The sequence below is a fragment of the Crocuta crocuta genome, unplaced genomic scaffold (genome assembly GCF_008692635.1).
Source record: "Crocuta crocuta isolate KB4526 unplaced genomic scaffold, BGI_CrCroc_1.0 scaffold47, whole genome shotgun sequence".
NCBI lineage: Eukaryota > Metazoa > Chordata > Mammalia > Carnivora > Hyaenidae > Crocuta > Crocuta crocuta.
Window position 1 is genome coordinate 628,047 of NW_027531995.1, and position 22,056 is coordinate 650,102.

At 37.1% G+C, this 22,056-nt stretch overlaps 1 protein-coding gene across 1 annotated transcript in view; it reads left to right on the top strand.

The window, feature by feature from the left end:
* DOCK4 (dedicator of cytokinesis 4) overlaps positions 1-22,056 on the top strand; it is a 429,867-nt gene that overhangs the window by 330,299 nt on the left and 77,512 nt on the right. The window contains 2 exon segments of the mRNA XM_077775067.1: positions 8,499-8,597; positions 18,913-19,007. Of these exon segments, the coding sequence (XP_077631193.1) occupies positions 8,499-8,597; positions 18,913-19,007 (194 nt within the window).

Sequence of the window (22,056 nt, forward strand, 5' to 3'; positions counted from 1 at the left end):
AGTTTTACAGTTTTGTATTTACATTTAAGTCTTTGAACCATTTTGAGTTAATTTTTGCATAAGCTGTGCCAGATAATTCTAACATCCTGTTATCTCAATGTTGACATAGATTCAGTCAGTTTTTGTTCAGTCTGACATCTTCCTTGTTCTTGTTCTGGTAAGTGACTTTCATTTGAAGTCTGGACATTTTGATTTTATAAGGCTCTGGATCTTACTTAAACTGACTGTTTCAGCTGGCTTTCTGTGATACCACTTGGCAGCAGAAGGGAGAGGTGCAATGTGCAGAGGTAGAAGTTTGTATTCCCCATATTGTCTTCAACACTGACCATCAAGCATGAAAGCACCTACTCCCTATTTTGCTTTATCTCAGAGAGGTACTAGGGCACCTCTGCACAGCTTCGTGAGCCTGGAAGTCTCAGCTCCGCATTTGGTGTGGGTGAGGCCAAAGTTTTTGTGACATTCAACTGGACTGGAGCAGTTATGTCTGAAAGTTTTGTCTTGCTAAACTGCCCCTTTCCTGATCCTTTGGCTAAAGAGTGTAGGCTTTTGTTGGGGAATTTTGTTGTTTGTTATCGTTGGTGTTCCAGGGTGGCCAGCTTCTCCAATGCCAGGTGTGGGATATCAGTAGCAGAAAGAACACCCAGAGAACTCAATACTAAGTCCCTCAGGTCCCGAAGTCCCTGGTCAGACTGCTCTCTTTTCTCCACCTTCAGACTCTTCTTCTGTTTCATATGTGATAGTAAGGTTTCTGAAGTCACACTTAGCAGGAGGAAAAGGTAAAAATGTATCTACTCCATCTTCTCCAAAGCAGAAGAAAGTTCTCCTTCATTGTGGTTTTGATGGCAACATTTTAACTGCTGCCTGGCAATACAGCTCTAACATGGTTTTAAAATTGTAGTCACCGAGCAAACAAATCAGAGCAAAACTGAAGGTGGATAAAGACTGCCTGAGGTCAAAAGCTAAAACACCTTTTCAGAGTGTCTGGTATCCTCAGGCTGGGTTGTCATTGACAAATCTCTGGGATATGCATGGCCTTTAGGCCTTCACAATAGGATAATCAATGCATATTAAGAGACTTGAAGGCCCTGAGTCAAGTTTGCAGATGAAGTTGGGGGAAGGGCAGGCTGGACGATCATCCATTGTTGTAAATTTTAGGAAATTCACCTGAAGAGAAATTTTCCTGAGCATAGCCATGTAGTACCCTCTCTGCTTTTTGAAAAACCAAACTCTCTCAAGGTATGTGGTTTGAGATTTGCTAGGAAACCTGCACTTGAAGTATTTGGCACTTTGATTTTTATGCTGGATTTGAATTATCTGGCACCTTTGATTTTATGCTGGATTTGAATTATTTGGTACCTTTGATTTTATGCTGGAAGACTTTTTTTTTTTTTAGGGTACTCAGCAGATCTGGTGTGAATCCTTCATCACCCGCATGCTCTTGGGCAACTTACTAATATCTCAAAGATTCTATTCCCTTATCTTTAAAACAGAAAATAACTACATGTCTCTTAAAGTCAGTGTGAGGATTTCATCAGATTTTTTAAGTGTTTAAACTATCAGTAAACATCAGCCATTAGTTATTGTGGCAGCAACAATAGTCACAGTGTGTTGTTATTACTGCTAAATAATAAGGTTGTTATAGCTAATGTTGTTCTAAGTAATTCTATGGTGAGAAACACAAGCTGGCCATTATACCGAATCAGTCCTCTGTCGGCACGGAAGACTTCATTTTTTCACCATTTCCTCCTGGAGAAAATGGCTCTGTGAATGATAGGGAGTGTTTATGTGGCAGTCCTACATAGAACGCTTTTCAATCTTTGCAAAAAAAAAAAAAGTGCCCACAATAAGTGGACGACCTGTGGGTAAAAGCACTTCCCGCAGTGTGTCATGGTGAAGTGTTCTAGTTCTCTTCCAAGCAGCGTGGCTGTCACCCTGCCTCCCCATGACACGAACAGGACTGGCTTCCTCTGTATCATAATTCAAGATAACAGTAGCCTTATTTTTACTGTTAAAAAAGATTGTACTTTTTGTTCTTCTACCAACTGTTCTTTAAACTTTAAAATGCTTTCTCTTGCTGAAAAGAAAAAACCCACCATTGTAATTGGTTATTTTCAAAAATCTAATTGTATGTGGAAGCAGATTTTATAAAGCAGTATATATGGCCATTTGTTCACACCTTCAAGTAATTGGACTCCAGAGTTCCTTACAATTTATAAATGTTTCTTTTCTTTGCACATAATTTGGTTTAGCAGCATCTATAGTGCGGGTGACCCAACTCAGAATAGGCCCCGTCCAAGAAAGATAACTTTGATAAACTTAGCCAAAGTTTGCATCCATGTGGGCTTGTAGTCAAGGGATGGAAAGGGATTCGGGAGAATTCAGTAAGAAATTTCTGGAAAAAATAGTGCACATGCATAATAGAAGATTTCATGAAGACTGTTGTTGTAGCCTTCTAACACTCTTGTTATTCACATTTATTGATAGAAATACCCATTATACTCAATGCATATATTAAGGTGGATACAAGCCACTGAGACACATAGTGTTTTAAAGCCAATTTATATGTAAATAATTCCCACAAACCTAATCTTGGCTTACATTGATTTTTATTTATCATTTTAAGAAATTGTTGAGTCTTGGGTTTTCATACAGATGCTTCATGTATTTTAAAAACAAAAAATTACATTATGGATGAAAAATACATTAGTAAAATATTGGCCGTCTAAGCCTCTTTTCTGAGTATGGTCAACACACAATGTTACATTTGTTTCAGATGTACAACTTAGTGATTGGGCACATTCATACCAGGGTAGCTACCATCTGTACTGTTGCATTGCTGTTACAGTATCACTGACTGTGTTTCTTAGGCTCTGTCTTTTATTCCCATGATTTACTCATTCCATAACTGGAGGCCTGTATCTTTCTCTCCCCTTCACCCATTTTGCCCAACTTTTCACCCTCTCCCCCCTCTGCCAGCCTTCAGTTCTCTGTATTTATAGGTCTCATTCTGCTTTTTGTGTATTTATTCATTTTTTAAAGATTCTATTTATGAGTGGAATTATATGGTATTTCTCTTTTTCAGTCTGGCTTCTTTCATTTAGGATAATACCCTCTAGGTCCATCCATGTGTCTTAAATGGCACAATCTCATCCTTTCTTAAGGCTGCATAATATTCCACATTTTCTTTATCCATTCGTCCATTGACAGACATGCAGATTGCCTCAATGTCTGGGCTATTGTAAATTGTAAATATGCTCCAATAAACACAGGGGTACCTGTATCCTTTCAAGTTAGTGTGTTCGTTTTCTTTGGGTAAATACCCAATAGTGGAATTACTGAGCCATATGGTATTTCTGTTTTTAATATTTTGAGGAACCTCCATACTGGCTGTACCAATTTACATTCCCACCAATAGTACACAGGGGTTCCTTTTCCTCCACTCCTCTCCAACACTTGCTGTTTCTTGTCTTTTGGATTGAGACATTCAAACAGGTGTGAAGCAATATCTCACTGTGACTTTCATCTGCATTCTCCTGATGATGAATGATGTTGAGCATCTTTTCATGTACCTGTTGGCCATCCTGGATAAATGATTATTCAGGTTCTCTGCCTGTTTTTAAATCACATTGTTTGGGAGGTTTTTTGGGTTACTTTTATATTTTGGATGTTAATTAATGCCTTATTGCATATATCATTTGCAAATATCTTCTTCCATTCAGTAGGTTATCTTTTTGTTTTATTGATGGTTTCCTTTGTTGGGCAAAAGCATTTTATTTTGAAGTAGTCCAATAGTTTACTTTTTAAATATATTATTCTTTAATGTTTATTTATTTATTTTTGAGAGAGACAGAGTAGGGGAGGGGCAGAGAGAGAGGGCGAGAAAGAATCCCAAGCAGGCTCCACGCTGTCAGCCAGCTCAGAGCCCGTTGCAGGACTCACATTGATGAACTGTGAGGTCATGACCTGAGCCAAAATCAAGAGCCTCATGTTTAACCAACTCAACGACCAAGGCACCCCCCAAAAGTTTATTTTGCTTTTGTTTCTCTTATCTTAGGACATATACCTAGAAAAGTGTTGCTATGGCCAGTGGACACCTAGGCTTCTTAATAGGTTAAATGTGCTTAGAGTTCCTAAATAGATTAAATGAATAAATGAAATGACATTGCAGAGTAGATGCTGGGGTTGACAACACATGGTAAATGTGCCACAGATCAGATACTAGGATAAGCTGTTTGCAGTCTACACCAGATGTGATAGATGTAGATAGTGACCTGTATTCAAAGAAGTGTTCCTATGTACACTGACTATAAAGACTTAATGAAAGTCTTGTTTTTTTGAATAATTTTTCTTATTACTAAAATTATTGCAATTATATGTGATTCTTTCAACTTCAAGGTATATTACTATTCACAGGATTGAATGTTTTAGGAATAAATGTTTTAGGAATGAATATTTTAGTCTAGTAGCTATATTAGAGATAGTGTAGGTAGGATATACAAAAACTAAAGAGATGAGAAATTAAATGGGTTTCTACTAACTAGATTTGCATTTTTAAGTTGAGATTTAATAGAGAGGTTAAAACATTGCACATTGGTCATCAAGTGATAGATTCTTATATGTCTATTTATATTTGAAATATAACCTCAAACTTGGCTACATTATCTCTGTAAAATCAAATCAGTCTGAGCAGTAGGAAGAAGAACCAGAGATCCTGGGTTCACATCCCAGTTTCACCATTTTCTCTCTGTGAAACCTATGATAAATAATATCTTAACCATAACAGATCTTATTGTAAAATGAAATTAATAGTGTCCACCCAACAAGGCTCTAGTAGAAGGAATGCATTTGATAATATAATCAAAGTTTAGGAACTTATACATAATGCCATTCCATAAATGACAGTTTTGCCATAATGTCTTTTTTAAGTTTTATTAAGGTGTAGTTGGCATTCAAAGAAATGTACATGTTTAAAGTATACAATTTGATAAGTTTTGACATACGTTACCTGTGAACCATTATCACAATCAAGATAATTGACAGGTCCATCACTCTCAAAAGTCTCCTGGTGCCCCTCCTTATTTCCTCTCTCTTGCCTCTCCATACTATCTCATCCCCAGGCAACCACTGACCTTTCTGTTACTACAGATAAGTTTGCATTTCTAGAATTTTATATGAATAGAATCATACATTACATACTTATGGTTGTTTTTGCGGGGAGGGGATGTGGCATTTTGACTTTTTCCCTCAATATAATTATTTGAGTTTCACAATATCCTGGCTACCATAGCTTTATAATAAGTTTTGAAGTCAGATAGTATAAGTCCTTCAGCTTTATTCTTTTTAGAAGGTGTTTTGACTCTTTCAAGTTCTTTGCATTTCCACATGAATTTTAAAATCAGCTTGTCACTTTCTACCTTCCAAAAGGCCCACTGTGATATTGATTGGGATTTTACTGAATCTTTATATCAATTCGATGAGAAGTGATATCTGAACAATATGAAATCTCTCAATCCATGAACATAGTATATCTCTGTATTTATTTAGGTCATCTTTAACTTTTCTTGTCACTATTTTGATTTTCAGTGTGCAAATTTTAACATATTTTTATCATATATATGACTAAGTACTTCTATGTTTCAGTGGTATTATAAATTCTGTTACATTAAATTTCAGTTTTTGATGACTCATTTCTCATATGTAAAATTGGTTTTGGTAAATTTATGATCTTGTTTTCTCAGACATTGTTTGATTTACTTAAGTAGTTCTAGTGGCTCATTATAGATTTAGTCGCATTTTCTATATACACATATATGTTGTCTGTGAATAAAGACAGATGTTTTTTATTCCTTTCCTCTCTATATGCCTTATAACTAGTTCTTGCTTTACTGCACTAGCTAGAACCTTCAATACAGCATTGAATAGAAGTAGTGAAATGTTTAAGTTTCAGAATGTCTGAAAAGTCTTTATTTGCTTTCTTTTTGAAAGATTTTTGCTGAGTAACAAATTCTCAATTGAAGTTATTTTTGTTCTTTCAGTACTCTAAAGATGTTGCTGCTTGTTCTTCCAGCTTGTATTGTTTCTAATGAGATATGTCTCATCCAAATCTTTGTTTCTCTGTATATAATGTGGTTTTATTCACTGACTATTGCTAAGATTTTCTCTTTATCTCTGACTATCTGCAGTTTTATTATAATTTACCTTTGTGTATTTTCTTTCATATTTCTTGTGAATAGGAATTGTTGACATTTTTTGATACATACGTTTATAGTTTTCATAGAATCTGAAAATTTTCTTCTTCTTTCCTCAATTACTTTTTCTACTTCCTCCTCCTCTTTAAAGTCTCCAATTATATTTATATTATGCTACCTGAAGTTATCTTATAGTTCAACAATGCTTTTCCTTTTCTTTATTTCTTTGTTTGTTTTTATTTTGGAGACTTTCTACTGTCTACAAGTTCAGTAATCTTACCCTTTGCACATGTGTAATTTGCCATTAGTCCTATTAAGTAAATTTTCATCTCAGACATTATAGTCTTCATCTCTAGAAGTTCAATTTGAATCTTTTTGATATCTTTCATGTCTGAAATTAACATATTCAAACTTTCCTCTAGCTTCCTGAATATATAAAATCAGTAATAATAGCTTTTTTAATGCTTTTGACTGCTAATTCTATTATTTATGTTTTATCTTGGTCTGTTTTAATTGATTTTTTCCTCCTCATTTGTATCATTATTTTCCAGCTATTTGTATGCTTCGTAATTTTTAATTGAATGCCAGAGGTTATGAACTTTATCTTGTTGAAAAGTGCATTTTTTTAATTCCTAAAAATAGCTTTGAACTTTGCTTTGGCATGAGGTTAAATTTCTTAGGAACTGTTTGATTGTTTCACACCTTGCTTATGAATGTCTTTAGGTAGGATCAGAGCAGCATTTATTCTACGAGTAATTTTTCCCTGACACTGAGAAAAGATCACTTTTAGTACTCTAATTGATTCCCTAATAATGGCAAGGTATTTCCAAGCTTGCTGGCGAGAAAAGGCACTATTCCCAGCCCTGTGTTAGAACCAGGGACTGTTCTCTCAGTCCTTTGGGATACTCTTTCTAGCTGTTGGTTGTTTCCTCACACACATGCATTAAAATATTAATCATTGTGCACCTAAATTTTCCATGTCTTGTGTTAAGTACCAAGAATTTCTTTGTTCATTAACAAAGTATTATGTTGTGCTTAGAAGATAGATTTCTGGTAGCCTTATTAGTTAGTTTCTTAAATATTTGCCCTAATAAACATGTAGGAATTATTATTTGTCATACTTGTGTGTTACAAATGTTCATCCTCATGCAAGAAGCCAGCCTGCATCTTTGGTCACCCTGTCCTGTCATTAAGTAGCATCCTCAGGCCTCCCATGGCAGCTGGTAGGGATACATTTGACTGTCCTGACGTAGCTGCCTCCATTGGAAAATCCCAATTCTGAGAGGTTTTAGTCTCTAATTTTATATGTGAGCCTGTAGTTTCTTTCCACGTAAACACACACACACACACACACACACACACGCACACTCACACCCCAATTCCCAGTTAAAGTACATTTTTGTAAATTTACAGTCAGTACTGATTGCCCTTCCTATTGTGTTCATAGTGTTTAAAATGTTACTGTTCTCATTAAAAGTAGATACATTTTTTGCTGAGCAAAAAAGTTTGCATCAAAGCACAGATATTTTAAATTAGATTTATGTTGGGAAATGCAAGTGATAGCAATTTTATAGGTCTTCAAATCTAAGGATGCTACTTTTTTTCATTATTATTTTAAAGATGGACTTTTTAGGAGTCAATCACATAGCACCAAAGCAGAAAAGGATTACAAACTATTTTTATTTTTTTAATAACTATTTTTAAAAGGTGTTTGAAACCAGCATTGTAATGTATAGCTTTCTCTACACCCTGCAGATCAGCAGACCACACTCAAATGAGTCGGAGGAGATTATGTGAATTCAACAATGAGCATGAAGTTACTGGAAGAGCTTTGGAGTCAGAAAGACGTAGAGATAACTCTAGCTCTTCCACTTTTTAGTAATGTGACTTTGGGCAAGTCTTTTAGCCCACTGAAGCTACAATTTATCTTCTTTGAATAAATATTATACCCCCTACCTTATAGCATTGATAATGAGGTTCAAATGAAATAATGAATGATGGTATAGTAAATGCTCAGTAAATGGTCTTGCCTTAAGTGTGTGAAGTTAGTTTCCTAGTGAAAAGCATCCACCCAAGTTAAAAAAAAAAAAATCTCTTATTTGAAAACGCATGTATACCAAGTAAAGGGCATTCATCCAATTATTTTGACCGTAATATTATGGTTAGTTTAGATTAAAAAGACTTCACAGAGTGACTTTAGATCTTTGTGGGCTTTTTTAAATGGTCTATTTGAGGGCAGTTCAAGGTAAGTTGTTGATGTTCATTTTTACTCTTACTAAAAACTATGCTTTTTTTTTCTCTTTACACTAGGGTGAGTTTGTGGCTTGTCTCCTGTCCCTATTACGACAAATGACAGATAGACATTATCAACAACTTCTTGATAGTTTCAATACAAAGGAAGAGTTAAGGGTAAGTGACATATTTTTTAAAATTTCCTATATCATTTTAGCTTTCCTTATTCTCATTCATCATTGTTCAAATAGCTCCTGACGGTTGTCCTACCTGTTTTTGTTAAATTCTAAGCTTTTTTTTCTTCTCACCTTCATCCGCATGTCTATCTTGACTCTTTAAGATTTTCAACTACTCAAGCAAAGCAATTAACTTTTATTTGAAACATGGATATAGGCTTTAAAATAACTTGTCAATAAAATCCAATAAACTCAAAGCACAACCACTGACCTAATGAGACAAAAGCAAACAGACTAACTCTAGTTAGGTAAACTTAGGAATATTGGCATTATAGACAATAAGGAAGAATACATAAATCTGTTACTTGATTACATCCCTCTAAAACCACATGAGGCATTCTGGCTACAGCGTTTGGACTGGAAAAGCAGAGTTGTGTTTGATATTCTGTATGAGGTACAGTCTAATCACTGTGCTGTGTTAGTGTGACAGGCTGGCATTCAACAGAAAATATTGATGCCAAGTTTATAAAAATTCAGTCTTGCCCGAGATCCAGGGAACTTCAGCACTTCCAGCATGGTGTTCAGTAACTGCTTAGAAGTTGATTGTCCTCAGTTGGAGGAATGACCTGTCATCTGTTCTTATTTACTTTTATTTCTCTTCCATATCTTGAGTTTTCCAGGTACCCTCATAGGTAAACCTTCCATCGTAATGGAAAGAATACTTACATGCCATATGGTGGAGAATTAGAGGACCAAAGAACAGTCATGCCACAATGTTTGCATGACCAGAAGCCTTCACGGCAACTCAGGGGGAGATATGTAGATTTTTTTAATATATATCATGCACAAGAGTCACTTAACCTTTGATTTTTAACTGCCTGGAAGATGTTGCATGATCTCAGAAGAATCTTTTAGTTACCTTACAGCAGATGACAGGCTGAATCATGAAACAAAAAGTTTGAGTTTGGGCAGATGTAATCTCTCTAGCAGTCAGTCAGTTGACATCTACCCATGCCTAAAAGTCTGTTTTCTGTGGTTACTTTCATTCTTGAGTTTAGAATTAAAAACAGATATAGGACCTTAGAAGATACCTGCTCTACATACAGAAATCCATGTGGCTAAAAAGGAAGATAATTGTGCAGTTATTAACTTTCTTCAGAAGTTGAGTATGTAACATTGTTAAGGAACTATTAGGCTTTACATAAGAAGTCTATGACTTCATATTTCAAACTTTCACATAAGAAAGGATAGTTATTTTTTCAGAGCCTGGGAATGAAAAATAGCCTAGAAGCATGCATTGAAAACCATGGTTAATTTAATCTAGGTACTGAGTTTTATGTCTTATTTTTCACATTAATAATAATAAAGCAAATGGAAGTAATGAATGCAGTGTTTTATATGGCCCTTCCTCATTTTAGTCAGCAATCCACCTCTTCAAAATTTCCTACTTCAAAATTAACTGGACCTTCAGGCCAGGAAAATTTTTTCATGCTCTTAATTACTTCATCTGTCCTTCAAGAAATATTGATTGAAAAATTCAGGCATGCTAAGAACTACTGGTTTTATTACGTAGCTAGGAACAAATTGTCCAGTCTCTGTAGGGGGAGAAATCAGAGAGGGACTAGGCATTAACCCTACAATGCTCCAAAGCATCTGAGAATTACTGCCAGCCCAAACTCATGACATGAGAAAAAGTCCCCAAGGGAGGTCTCAGCTGAGACCTAAGGATGAGTAGGAGTGTGCTGGACCTCCCTTGGGCTAAATCTCCCACCTAAAGTCCCTAGAATGTGCTGACATCACACACTCCCTGCACCACCTTTATAACAGTTACTCAAATCTGGAATGTTTTAGTTTATTTGTTTGGGTGAATCCCCAACCCCTAGCCACTAGATGATAAGCTCCTTGGTGTCCAAAGCTTCAACTGGTTCACTGTTATATCCTCAGATCCCAGAACATGCTCACCACATTGTAGGCACTCAAGAAACATTTGTTGATTGTTTGATAGAATATAGGGTATGTGGACGAGAGTTGTAAGATACAATGTTCTGAGAATGTGTGTGGACTTTATTTTGAGGACATCTGGAAGCTGTGGAGGGTTTTAAGAAAGAAAGGAGAGCCATGATCCCATTTCAGTTAAGAAAGACCTGTCTGGTTGCACTATTACAAATGAATTAGCCAAGGTCAAACAGGAGGCAGAACCATGTTCTGATGGTACTACTGATGCAGTAGTCTGTGCTAATGATGACTGTGGCCTGAAAGAAAGGAGATCATGATGGTAGATTCTAGAGTCATTTAGGAAGTTGAATTAACAGGTCCTAGTAACTGATTTCATAATAAAAGATGACAGAAGAGGTGAAGGAGAGAGAAGAATTGAAGATGAGTCCCAGATTCTTTGACAGCTGGCCAGGTGTGAGTGCCATTCACTGCATGGGGAACCAAGGAGGTATGGATGTATAGGTTTGGGAGCAAACATAAATTCAGTTTCAGCTTGAGTTTGGTCACCTGAGGGACATTAAAATGAAATGTCTTATAGACAGTGTCAGAAGTTCAAGAGAGAGAGCTCAGCTGCAGTTGTAGATTTGGGAATTGTCAGCCAATGAATAGTAATTGAGATGAGAATAAATGTGAACATGTGAGAAGAGTGTAGAGTATGGAATTGAAGAGATCTAAATAGAATCCTAAGCATTAAGGGGGAGAAAGTGGTGAACAGTGCTTGCTACTATAAGGAGGTGAGGTGAGATCATAAAAAGGTCTATTCATATTGTTGATGAACTTGATGAGCAATTTCAATGCAGTGGTGAGGGTGGAAGCCAAGCTGTCATGCATTGAGGAATGAAAGAAGAAAAAGATACAATAGATGTATACCGTGTTTCAAGAAAGGGAGGATTGGTGTCTCCTGAAGGAGGACTTTGGATGTCATAGAAATATTTCTATTGGAGGAGACTTAAGCATGTTTAAATATGGCTGATTTGAGCTGGTGGAGGAGAAGCTGAAGTTGTAAGTAAGAAATGTAAGGGTGGTGAGGTCCCCTGCAAAGGCAGCAGAGGGGACAGAAGCATTCACGACTGGGAGGAAGATCATGTTCCTGTGCAAGAATGAAAGGGGAGTAACAGGTGAAGGCAAGTGAAAGGTTTTGTTTTTGTTTTTTTTTTTTACTAAAGACTAATTACTCATCTGGTTTTAATCTGCATTTTAAAAGTTCAGATATCACCTCTTAACAGATTTTTCTTGTTCTCAGTTTTCTTAAAAGCCCAATATCACTATTTATGCTACTGAAATTTAAATTACAAGATCTTTCAAAGATACTAACATTGGTCCACTGTCCCTTATCCAAAGTTCTTAATATCAGGTGTATTTTAGAAATTAGAATCTTTTGACATTTCAGAAAGGTAATAGGGTGCACATACTATATATGGGGATAGCCACTCTAATCAAAACTCTTAATATTTCTGCACTTAAAAAATATTCACTCTAGGTAGGCTTAAACAAAGACTAAATAGTTCAGGTCAGGTTTTGCTGCCAAATGGATTATAAGACCAGTGTTTTTAGAACCCTTAGGGCTTTTGCTATTGTGGTAAAGAACCGAGGACCTCAAACAGCAAACATTTGTGTAGTTGTAAAACTTAGCACATGCAAGGAACTGTTCTAAAAGGTTGATTAATATTAACTCACTGAATCCTCAGGAGAACCCCCTGAGGTAGGCACTATTATTATTTTATTACAAATGACAGTTACTTGATTCAACAAACATATATTGAGCACCGTCACCAGACATTAGGGCTATCAAAATTAGCAAGACAATCTTTGTTAATGCTTTAATGTTATTAATAGCATTTTAATTATTATGTTATAAATGAGTGGGATGTATATAAACAACAGTGATGATGGCTGACATCACCTCCTCACCACCACCCCCACTGCTAAGGGGCCAGATGCAGCGCTAAGCACTTTTCCTGCAATGCCTCCTCCCGGCCAACCCTGCCCCCCAACTTCCTCCCCAACCCCTCTTCAAGGAAGTAATTCAGAGGCCCTGAAAGTACATTAACATCTGAGCTCTTTGTTCACGCAGCTCAACTCAACTTTTCCCTAAACTCTAATTACATTTGTTAAGAACCAAAATCTTTGCAATCAAATTGCATATAATTTCATTTGCCAAATCTTTAAATGTAATAAGGCGATTCCAGTCATGAAGTGGAGATGAAAGTCCAATTTAGTGGAAGGAGAGTTATTTGGGGGTTTTTTATCTACCTTTAGATTATGGATGGAATACATAATATATAAGGGAAGGGTAGAGCTTTGTAAAGGGATAGTCCATGGGAAATTATAACTGTTATTGGCATTAGACACTAAAAATCCCATTTAACCTAATGGTTAAAAGTATTCAAAGTATTCAAAGTATATGTCCCCCTCCCCTCCACATACATGTATTCTGATCCCCAGTGGTAGCTACTGTTAACACATAAGGTTGTATCCTAATAGATTTTTTTTATAGTAGATACACCCTTCTTTTTAATGGAATCATACCTTTCATAGTAGTTGCACTTTTCCACATTGTATTATCTCATGAGTATTATAGAGCTTGTTACATCATTTATTCTTCTGAATCTCATTATATGGATGCTGAAAAATGTAATCATTCCCCCTTTTGCTGGGCATGCAGGATGTTTCTGATTTTTGCCAATGGAAAGAGTATAGTGAACATTGTGATAACACATGTCTCTACGGGCTTGTGCCCTTTTTTTGCAGAATGAATTCCTGAAGTGGAACTGGGATACATGCACTTTAAATCTTCATTAATACTGAAAAATTAGATGTTGGGATGTTCCAGTTAATGTTTTTGTTGTTCTTTATTTCTAGCATCGCTGCTTTTTTCTTTCTTCTTATCAAGTCAAAGAAAGATTTGGCCTAGCATTTCACAGTGGTTCTCTAAATGAAAACAAATTCTGAAAGTATGTAGTTCTCGTATTTACTAAGATTATTGGTGTTTTAACTCCATTCTTGCTTGAAGAATCAGGGCGTCTCCAGCATGACTGTTGGGGTGGCGTCTGGCATTTTGAACAGCATGCCATTTCTTCTCCTTGGTCCTCGGTGCTATGTGTGAGTGATGTGAGTCACAGTGTCAAGAGAACTGTGTAGGCCAAGGACCCACGGGCTGGTACTCTGCATTGTGTAGTCCTTTCCTTCTACTGTAGAATGGCATTATTTTAGAAATGAACAAAAGCAAGACTAGGAAGTGATTAGGGCTTTTCTTTTCCTCCTTCTATAGTCAGTAATGTTTTATTATACACCCACCTTCTACTGAGGGCTAAACTTTTGTCCATATCCATGGTATTTCTGGTACAGAGAGAGCAGTGAGTCTCCTTTATTCATTATGACTTTTCAAATAGAACTGTGGGGATCCTACTTAAATGAGAGATTATACATGTTCTGGAAGTTAAGTACAGCACTATTGTAACCTTTCATTGTCTCTCAAATACTGGCCCAGTAGCTTTCAAAGATTATATCTGATCAAGTCACAGTCCAACTTTAAAGCCCTGAGGACTTCACTTTCCCTGTGGGACAAGACCCAGTCCTTGCCATATCATCCCTGTCCTCAGTCTACCTTCCATTCTCATTACCCTCTACCCTCTTTCAAACATCTCACTCCAGCCACTTAAAATTACTTGGGTTTAATTCCTCTGCATCTTTTTTGTCTTCTCTCTCTCTCTTTTTTTTTTTTTTTTTTGGTCTACCTGACATGCCTGTTCCACCACTACTCACTTGCATTGCTTAATTTGTACCCCTGTTAATCCCTTCGCTGATTTCAGCTCCTTCTATAAAACCCAACTCAGGAATCTCTTTCTTTATGAAGCATTCACAGAATACAGTACCCACCGCCCCCCTATTCATGATAGCATCCAACATTGCCTTGTAATTGTTGTCTCCTTGACTCCTTGATGACTACGCTCTATGAGAGTAGGGACCATGGCTTTGCGTCCTAAGCACAGAGCCTGCAACATTGTATCTTTGTTCAATGAAACAACCCCTTCAGTAAATGTCTGCATACCTCACAAACCGTCTTTTTCCATACAATTATTTCAGCATGTAGTCTTTACCTTATTATAGAAAAACTAGTTGCATAGCTCTTGAAGACTGAAGACCACTTGGGAGTTACTTTTGCATAATGTGCTTATTCAGCTTTAAGGGTATGAATTTCACTGTGATAATGATTATTAGCACCCTTTAATTGAATTCAAACCCCATATCAAGGGTGTTACGTATTTGAGGTTTGTGGCAAATTTTTAAAATAGTATTTGACTCTACTTTAAATCATAAGTAAAGGAAACGTGTTCCTAGAAGGCTCTGTCCCTGTTCATTACTTTTGACATAAGGAGACCATGTCTTGGTCTGTCTATGCTTTATTTTCTTGAGTTCCTAACTCCTGTTTCATGATCCTAGAATTCCGTCTCCTGTGTCTCAGTAATTCTTTTTCATAAACTTAATTTCTGTTCGGTGCTGTTCAGATACCACAGTCTTCTGTATAAACACAAAACAATTTTTTGTACAATACAGTGAGAAAACAAAGGTAAAAATACATTTAATCTTCTAACACGGCCGCATGAGACCTCTCTGGGTCTTCACATCGCCGTCAGGATAAATTTCCACATTCCTTACCATGAAGAAAGAATGAAATTTATTTACCTTTTATTCATCTTTCATCTATGTATTTATCTTTGATTGGTCTCTGTCTAGCCTCTGTTTTTTATTTTTCCCTTATCTTTCATTCCCACTTTTTGCCACTCCCCATTGCAGTACAAGGAGCCCTGCTTTGTGCTTTTCCCTCTACCTGGACTCCCTGGACTACAAGGTCCTCACACTTAACCCTCGTCTGTAGTGCAGGCGTATATCTCTGTGGGTTTTAAATTATATTCATCTCTCCCGCCAAACCCTAAGCTCCAGCAAGGCTGGTGTCACATTCGGCTGATTGTGGTATGATGTATCACAGGCCCTCTGGAAATACTCTTGCATGAATAAATAACAGACTATAACTTACCCCTCTACATGTAGCCCAGCATCTAACACAGTGCCTGGTGCATAAGAAAGCACCCAATATTTATGAGTGAATAAATGTTAGTGATAATTTCTAAGATTACAAAAATTTGCTACTGCTTTCTTTTCTTTTTGAGTATGGCACTTTTTATCGTTTTGATTTTCATATGAACTTGCTTACTTGAACATCTTGCACTGCAGAAAACATGCTTCTGTAATGTTCCACCTCCTTGTTTCTTTTCTTGTTTTGAACCCTGATTTGAATAAAGCCAGTAATGCAGTTACGTGTTGTGCTATTTGAAGTAAATAAACAAAAAAGAAACTGCCCCCAGGCTACCAATTTTCAAACAGTGGCATATGAAACCCTTACTTCTTGCTATCCAAACAGAAATATTACTGTGGCAGTGTTCTTTTTTTAAATTATGGGAAAGATCTGTTAGTTATTGTTAGGTGTGCAAAATAATTTCGTATATCTATGCAAAAGCACTTACTCAGTGACATGATCAGAGCTAAAAAGTGCTTAGGGAAACANGTCAAAGAATCTAGTATTCAAATGTTAGTGCTTTAAGTACTGGAAATGAAACCTGTTACAAAGCAGTTGAAAATAAATAGTCACTGAGCTAAATTACATGTAAGTGCTACAGTAGAAGGTATTTGTGTTACCATCTGATGAAACAATAGCCTACAGTTTAGAAATAAGGAAACATTTTTGTCTATTATATGAATATATAAGGGATCATATTAACTTTTTAAAATCACCCTTAACTACAAGGGACCTTAAAGTTCCCACGAGTTCCAAGGATGAGAGCTCAGCTCCAGGCAGGTCAAATAAATTGTCAGGGTCATTGAGTTAGTTAATTGCAGAGCCAGGATTAAAATCTAGATTTTCTGATTTTCAATGGAATGTTCTTTACTTTTATTGTAAGATTTCCACAGTGAATGTGTTTGGCTCTATGAAGGCAGGTGAAGCTTGCATGGATACCACAGAGAGCTATTTGAGACACTCAAAAGTTTTCTCAGGAGAAATAGAGATTTAGGTCAATCCGTGAGCATTGGCACAAGATCCCATGCTGCCGCACCTTTTATTTTGTAAGAAACTGGAAACAAGAAAAAGATGGCACAGAAGCAGGTTGTCTGTCCCCCAACTCCTACACATGGAATAACTGTCCCTTTGTCCCCAGCGTTGCAAAAGAAGAACAACCAAAGTTGCCAGCCTAGAAGGTAGACAACATTTCAGTCGATTTTTTTACTCTGTGCAACTGACATCCCTCTCTCTTACCTCCTCCCATATACACACCCGAGCGCTAAGGTGCTCCCTCCAGTTTCCAATTCTTTAAAAGTTTTGAGGAGAAAAGATGAAATTTCAATGTTTTAGAAACTATTTCAACTATTTCTAAGTAATTACAGACTGTGAGACATGACTTCTCACCTTCATGATTTTTTTTTCTGTCTAAGCAAGTACAACAAGATAGGAAACTGAAGTAGGATTGAATTCTTTGAAAGGTAAATGCAAACATCCTATTTTGCAGGGATTATAATATATTCATGTCTGGGACACCCAAAAGAATAAATTGAAAAACTTTGTGGAAAAAGTTTTAGAAATGCATTAAAAAGGGCTTCCACAGTTTTAGTATGCTAATGACCTACTTTCTCAAGAGAAGGCTAGAATATGCAGTGTTTCCCCAAATGATCTGACCTGCAATGGAAAACTCTGAGTTGGGAAACTCCATCTCTGGTGATTCTGCCTACATACGAAGAATGTGTCTGGCTGTTTAAAGACAAGTGACCTAGCGGGCACATTTCCACACGGCACATACTATATATCAATGTATGTGTGCTGATGCCAAAGAAGCTAAAATAAATCCTTCTCAAAATATTTATGGGCTTGATCAAAGCTGTTAGAGTATGTTAAAAAACCACACACACACAGCCACCAGATGTTCCTTATATTTTCAGATTCTATCTATCTTCTCGTGATATGAATGACAACCATAATCCTATATTCAAGCAGCTTACACATTTCACATAAAGTGTTGTTGGGTTTTGCGTATATGTTGCAAAATATGTTGGTTTTTTTGGGTTTTTTCTAAACAACACCATACTGTTGACTTCAGTCAGATTGGTGTCAAGATGTATATTCCTAGCATGGCTTAAGGTTACCAAAAATTTTTTAAGTTTTCTAGTTAATAAGTCTAAATCAAAACTAGATTGAACCAATCTCTTTCTGATTGGGCACATGCTGTATGTCATTCATTACATGTAGTGTGTTATCTCCTTGAGTCCCCTTTAAGTATAAAATGCTGCAGCATTTGGGACCCTATCTCTTGTAATGTTTTAAGAAGAGGCATTTCTGTGTCTGGAAATAGCCTCTTGTCAAGAGTGTTTCTAGGTGATCAGTTTAAAGATAACACCTTAGTAAATACCACTGCCCTCTGGCATGACATTTCTGTGAAGAATTCTTTGACACTGTCATAGCTACTAAACACTCACCATTGGGCTCAGCCTAGCACACATCCTTGTTTGAGTGTATTCTCCATAGCACACGCATATTCTGTAAATCTACATGCATGCCATTAATACTACATCTCCTGAGTGTCCTCTAAGAAACAAGGATGTTCACTTAAAATACTTCTTAATGAACATAACTTTCTAAAATTTGACACTTAAAGGGAAGGACTGTTGATAGTTCTCTCGATACAAAAAGTTCTGATGTTTAAGACACCATAATAAAAGAAGAGAGGGGCACCTGGGTGGCTCAGTTGGTTAAGTGTACGACTTCGGCTCAGGTCATGATTTCACAGTTCTTGAGTTCGAGCCCTGCATCGGGTTCTGTGCTGGCAGCTCAGAGCCTGGAGCCTATTTCAGATTCTGTGTTTCCCTCTCTCTCTGTCTCTGCCCCTCCCCTGCTCATGCTTTGTCTCTCTCTGTCTCAAAAATAAATAAAAACTATAAAAAATGTTTAAAAAAAGAAAGAATATATTTGCCTGCTCAACCAGTCTTCCCCTTTATTTATAAAACCTAAATGTTTAGAGCTTCTGAAGAAGAATAAAAAGTCATCTCCACCGTGTATGAGAAAGAAAAGAAGAGAACATTTGGGAAGGGTAGCAAGCCACTTGGGTGTTGAGAATGGGAAGGGCAATGATTCCTTCTCCTGGTGAACTATAAAAACATGGCTCCCTTTCCTGTAGTTGCTTTAGAAATGCTAACAACAGTGCTGTGTGTGTGTGTGTGTGTGTGTGGACAGTTACAACAACTCAGTAAAATGGTCTATTTCCTTCCTATCCAAGGATTTCCTGCTGCAGATATTTACGGTATTCCGAATACTGATACGCCCAGAGATGTTTCCAAAGGACTGGACTGTTATGCGCTTGGTGGCTAACAAGTAAGACATTCAAATTGATAATAATTGCAGCTCATTGGAGAAGAGGCACAAAGTGATTTTTTTAATACTCTGATTTCTAATTTGAAAACTTCAAATCCTGGGATTCTTGTCCTTTGTCTCTGAATTAACTTGTTTCATTAAAAAAAAAATTATTACTATTTGTTTTAAATAGGTGATATATGAACACAGTTCAGAAATCAAGCAATATAATAAGAGTATACACTGAAAATTCCCACCCCCGCCTTCCCCAGCTTCTATATATATCCCTTGCCCCCAGCCTGTAATAACCACGTTTATTAGTTTCTGACATGACCTTCCAGTGTTCTTTTCTGCAGAGCCTGGCAGGTGGCATAATACAGTATGTTGCTCTTTCACTTACAAATCCTGGCAGCCTTTCCACATTAATACATAGAAAGCCCCTCATTTGTTTATGTTTCTTTGATAGTCGTATCATGTTCTGTTGAGTAGATGTACCATTGTTTATTTAAGAAGCCCTGTCGCTGGCCACTTGAATCATTTCTGATCTTTCTTTATTCATTTTAACTCCGCAGAATGTATTAAGTGTCTACCATGTACCCAACACTGGGAATAAGATATGACCCCTGAGTTGACATGTGAAGATTGAAGTTTCTTTTATACACCCAAGTGGGAGAGTCAGTAGACAACTGAAAATCACGCTCTCAGCAAAATTCAGAACTAGAGAAGACATTTGGGGAGATATGGACATAAGGATGAGTCTCTGGAAGTGGGTAAAATTAGCTTGTATTAGGCATATCCAGGAAAAAAAAATCAAAGATCTGACGTCAGTACTAGAAGGAATAGGAGCCAGGAAAAAAGATTAGGGGGCAGCCAGAATGGCAGGAGCTTCCCCAGAGAGTACAGTGACATGGCTTTATCTGCTGTCATGCTTCCTGTCACTGTCATCTCAGGATACAGAATGAAGGTGAAGTTCATCAGGAAACTGGCTGATCTTTACTTGCACACTTGTCATTTACACTGTTTCATGAACGTTCTTTCTTTCAAGTCTACATTTGCCTGCTTTTCCTTCCTCCTCTCGTCCATCCCCAACCACCTTCATATTCAGGATAACAGTAGAATTCTCCAGGTGTCTAGCCATAGGCCAAAGATACCATATGTCCTCCCTAGATGCCAGGTATGATGGTGGTAAGAGCCACAGGAATATAGGGTTTGATTTTGATAAGATGTGCCTAATATGGCTTCTGCTGCAGTATACATTTATAGATGTGGAGGTGTTAAGATGATGTGTTAAAAACTTCTGAAGTAACAAATAGTAAAATATGCCATATTATATTTTACATAAGTACAGAAGAAGCTTTTCCATTTTGAAGACTAATTGAGACTCCTGAAATAGCTCTCTTTAGAATTTAGCATATTTAGTTTGATATCTGTGAGTAGAATCAAATATCTTTTTGTCTGGGTGTCCAGAAGCCACAGATTGAAATGCTCATGTATCTTTGGCCTTATTACCAAAGATCTAACATGCTGGATACCTGCTGAGGGCTATGAAGTAGCCCAGGGAGCCAGCTGGGAAGAGGTCCAGGCTGCTGACACAGCATCATCATTTGGTCATTATGTCTGCCCTGTGTTCAGAGGGATATTTTGCCTTGAATTAGAATATTTAATGGCAGAAATTCAAACCAAAGATAAATTTGACATTTTGTTCCTTATACACGCAGGCTCTGCTTGAGCTTCCTGAAAACTGTGACCACAGTGTGACTTTTTTAAATTAAACACTCTCTCCCTCTCTACTTCACCTAAAAATCTGCACTCCATTTATGAAGACTTCATGGTCACACAAATGGGTAACAGACTTAGAAGTATAGATTCTGGTTTTGAATAAACACACAATGTTCAATATTTTTATCTAGTGTTAACCAAACTGGAGCGTGAGTTACTTTGAGATGAGCTCTGTGTAATACATTTAAACAGAAGACACTCGCAAAGCAAATCCAGGAGAAAGGCCATCAGCTTTTGCTAAATGCGTTAACATCATGCCTTTGCCACCCAGGTGGGTGCTGATAAGAAATGGGCACTGCTTTTCCACTGGTGACGGCAAGTCTGATCTAATTCATAGAGAGGGCTCCAGGGACCGGTAGAATACCTGCCGGGTTGAAACAGACATTGCTCTTTGCCATTCTGCTTCCCTCTCCTCTCCCCATTCAACTACCCTACCCATTTCCCATTCAAATTATGAAACCATAAGACATTTTCCTTCCTTATGAGTGCAATGTGTTCCGGAAATAAGCCTTCAACTCTTTCTGCTTTATCCATAAAAGTATTAACCAGGTAATATTGGTAGAAAAGTGCATTTTTGAAAGATGTTAAGGATATTTAAAATATGGTTAAAGAGTGTACACTGGAAAGAAAATGTTACCACTTTACTGTGTAGAAGCGAGTTGGAAGAGCTAGAGCTATGTCTCTGAGGTTGACCAGCTTTCTTCTATGGTACAGCCCTTCTTAGATTCTTTGATCAGGGCTCCTCAAAGAGGCATTTTAACCCAAACTCCCACTTTTACTACCCACTATGTGCTTCATACATATCAAATTGATAGTAATTAGCTGAGAATTCACACTGCCCTACCCTTGAACTCAAAATATGCATTCTTTCATGTGTCGATCCTTTCTTCCTGTGTTTTCAAGTAAGTTAAGTGCCTTTAACTTTCATCTGTAAACTATGTTGTCCCAAATCATGTAGCTCCCCTGCTTTATGTGAAGTCCTACCAAAGCTATGACCAGACCCTTGGTGATTAGTATGGTCTTGTGTGGTTTATTTCCACCTGAATGTCTAATATTAGGTAACACAGTAAGTGCATCCAATCTAAATTTCACAAGGATAAGACATGTGACTCTCTTGCTTGTTTACAAAGCTATATTGTGCCCACTGTTAAGTTCTTGGTCGATGTTTCTGATGAGAACAACTGCTCAATTTGAGAAAGAAGGAACATAAGGGAGATGAAAATTAAGTACCAAAAATACAGGACACTTTGAGACAAGCTTCTTTCCACCCCCTTCCCATACACATTGCAAA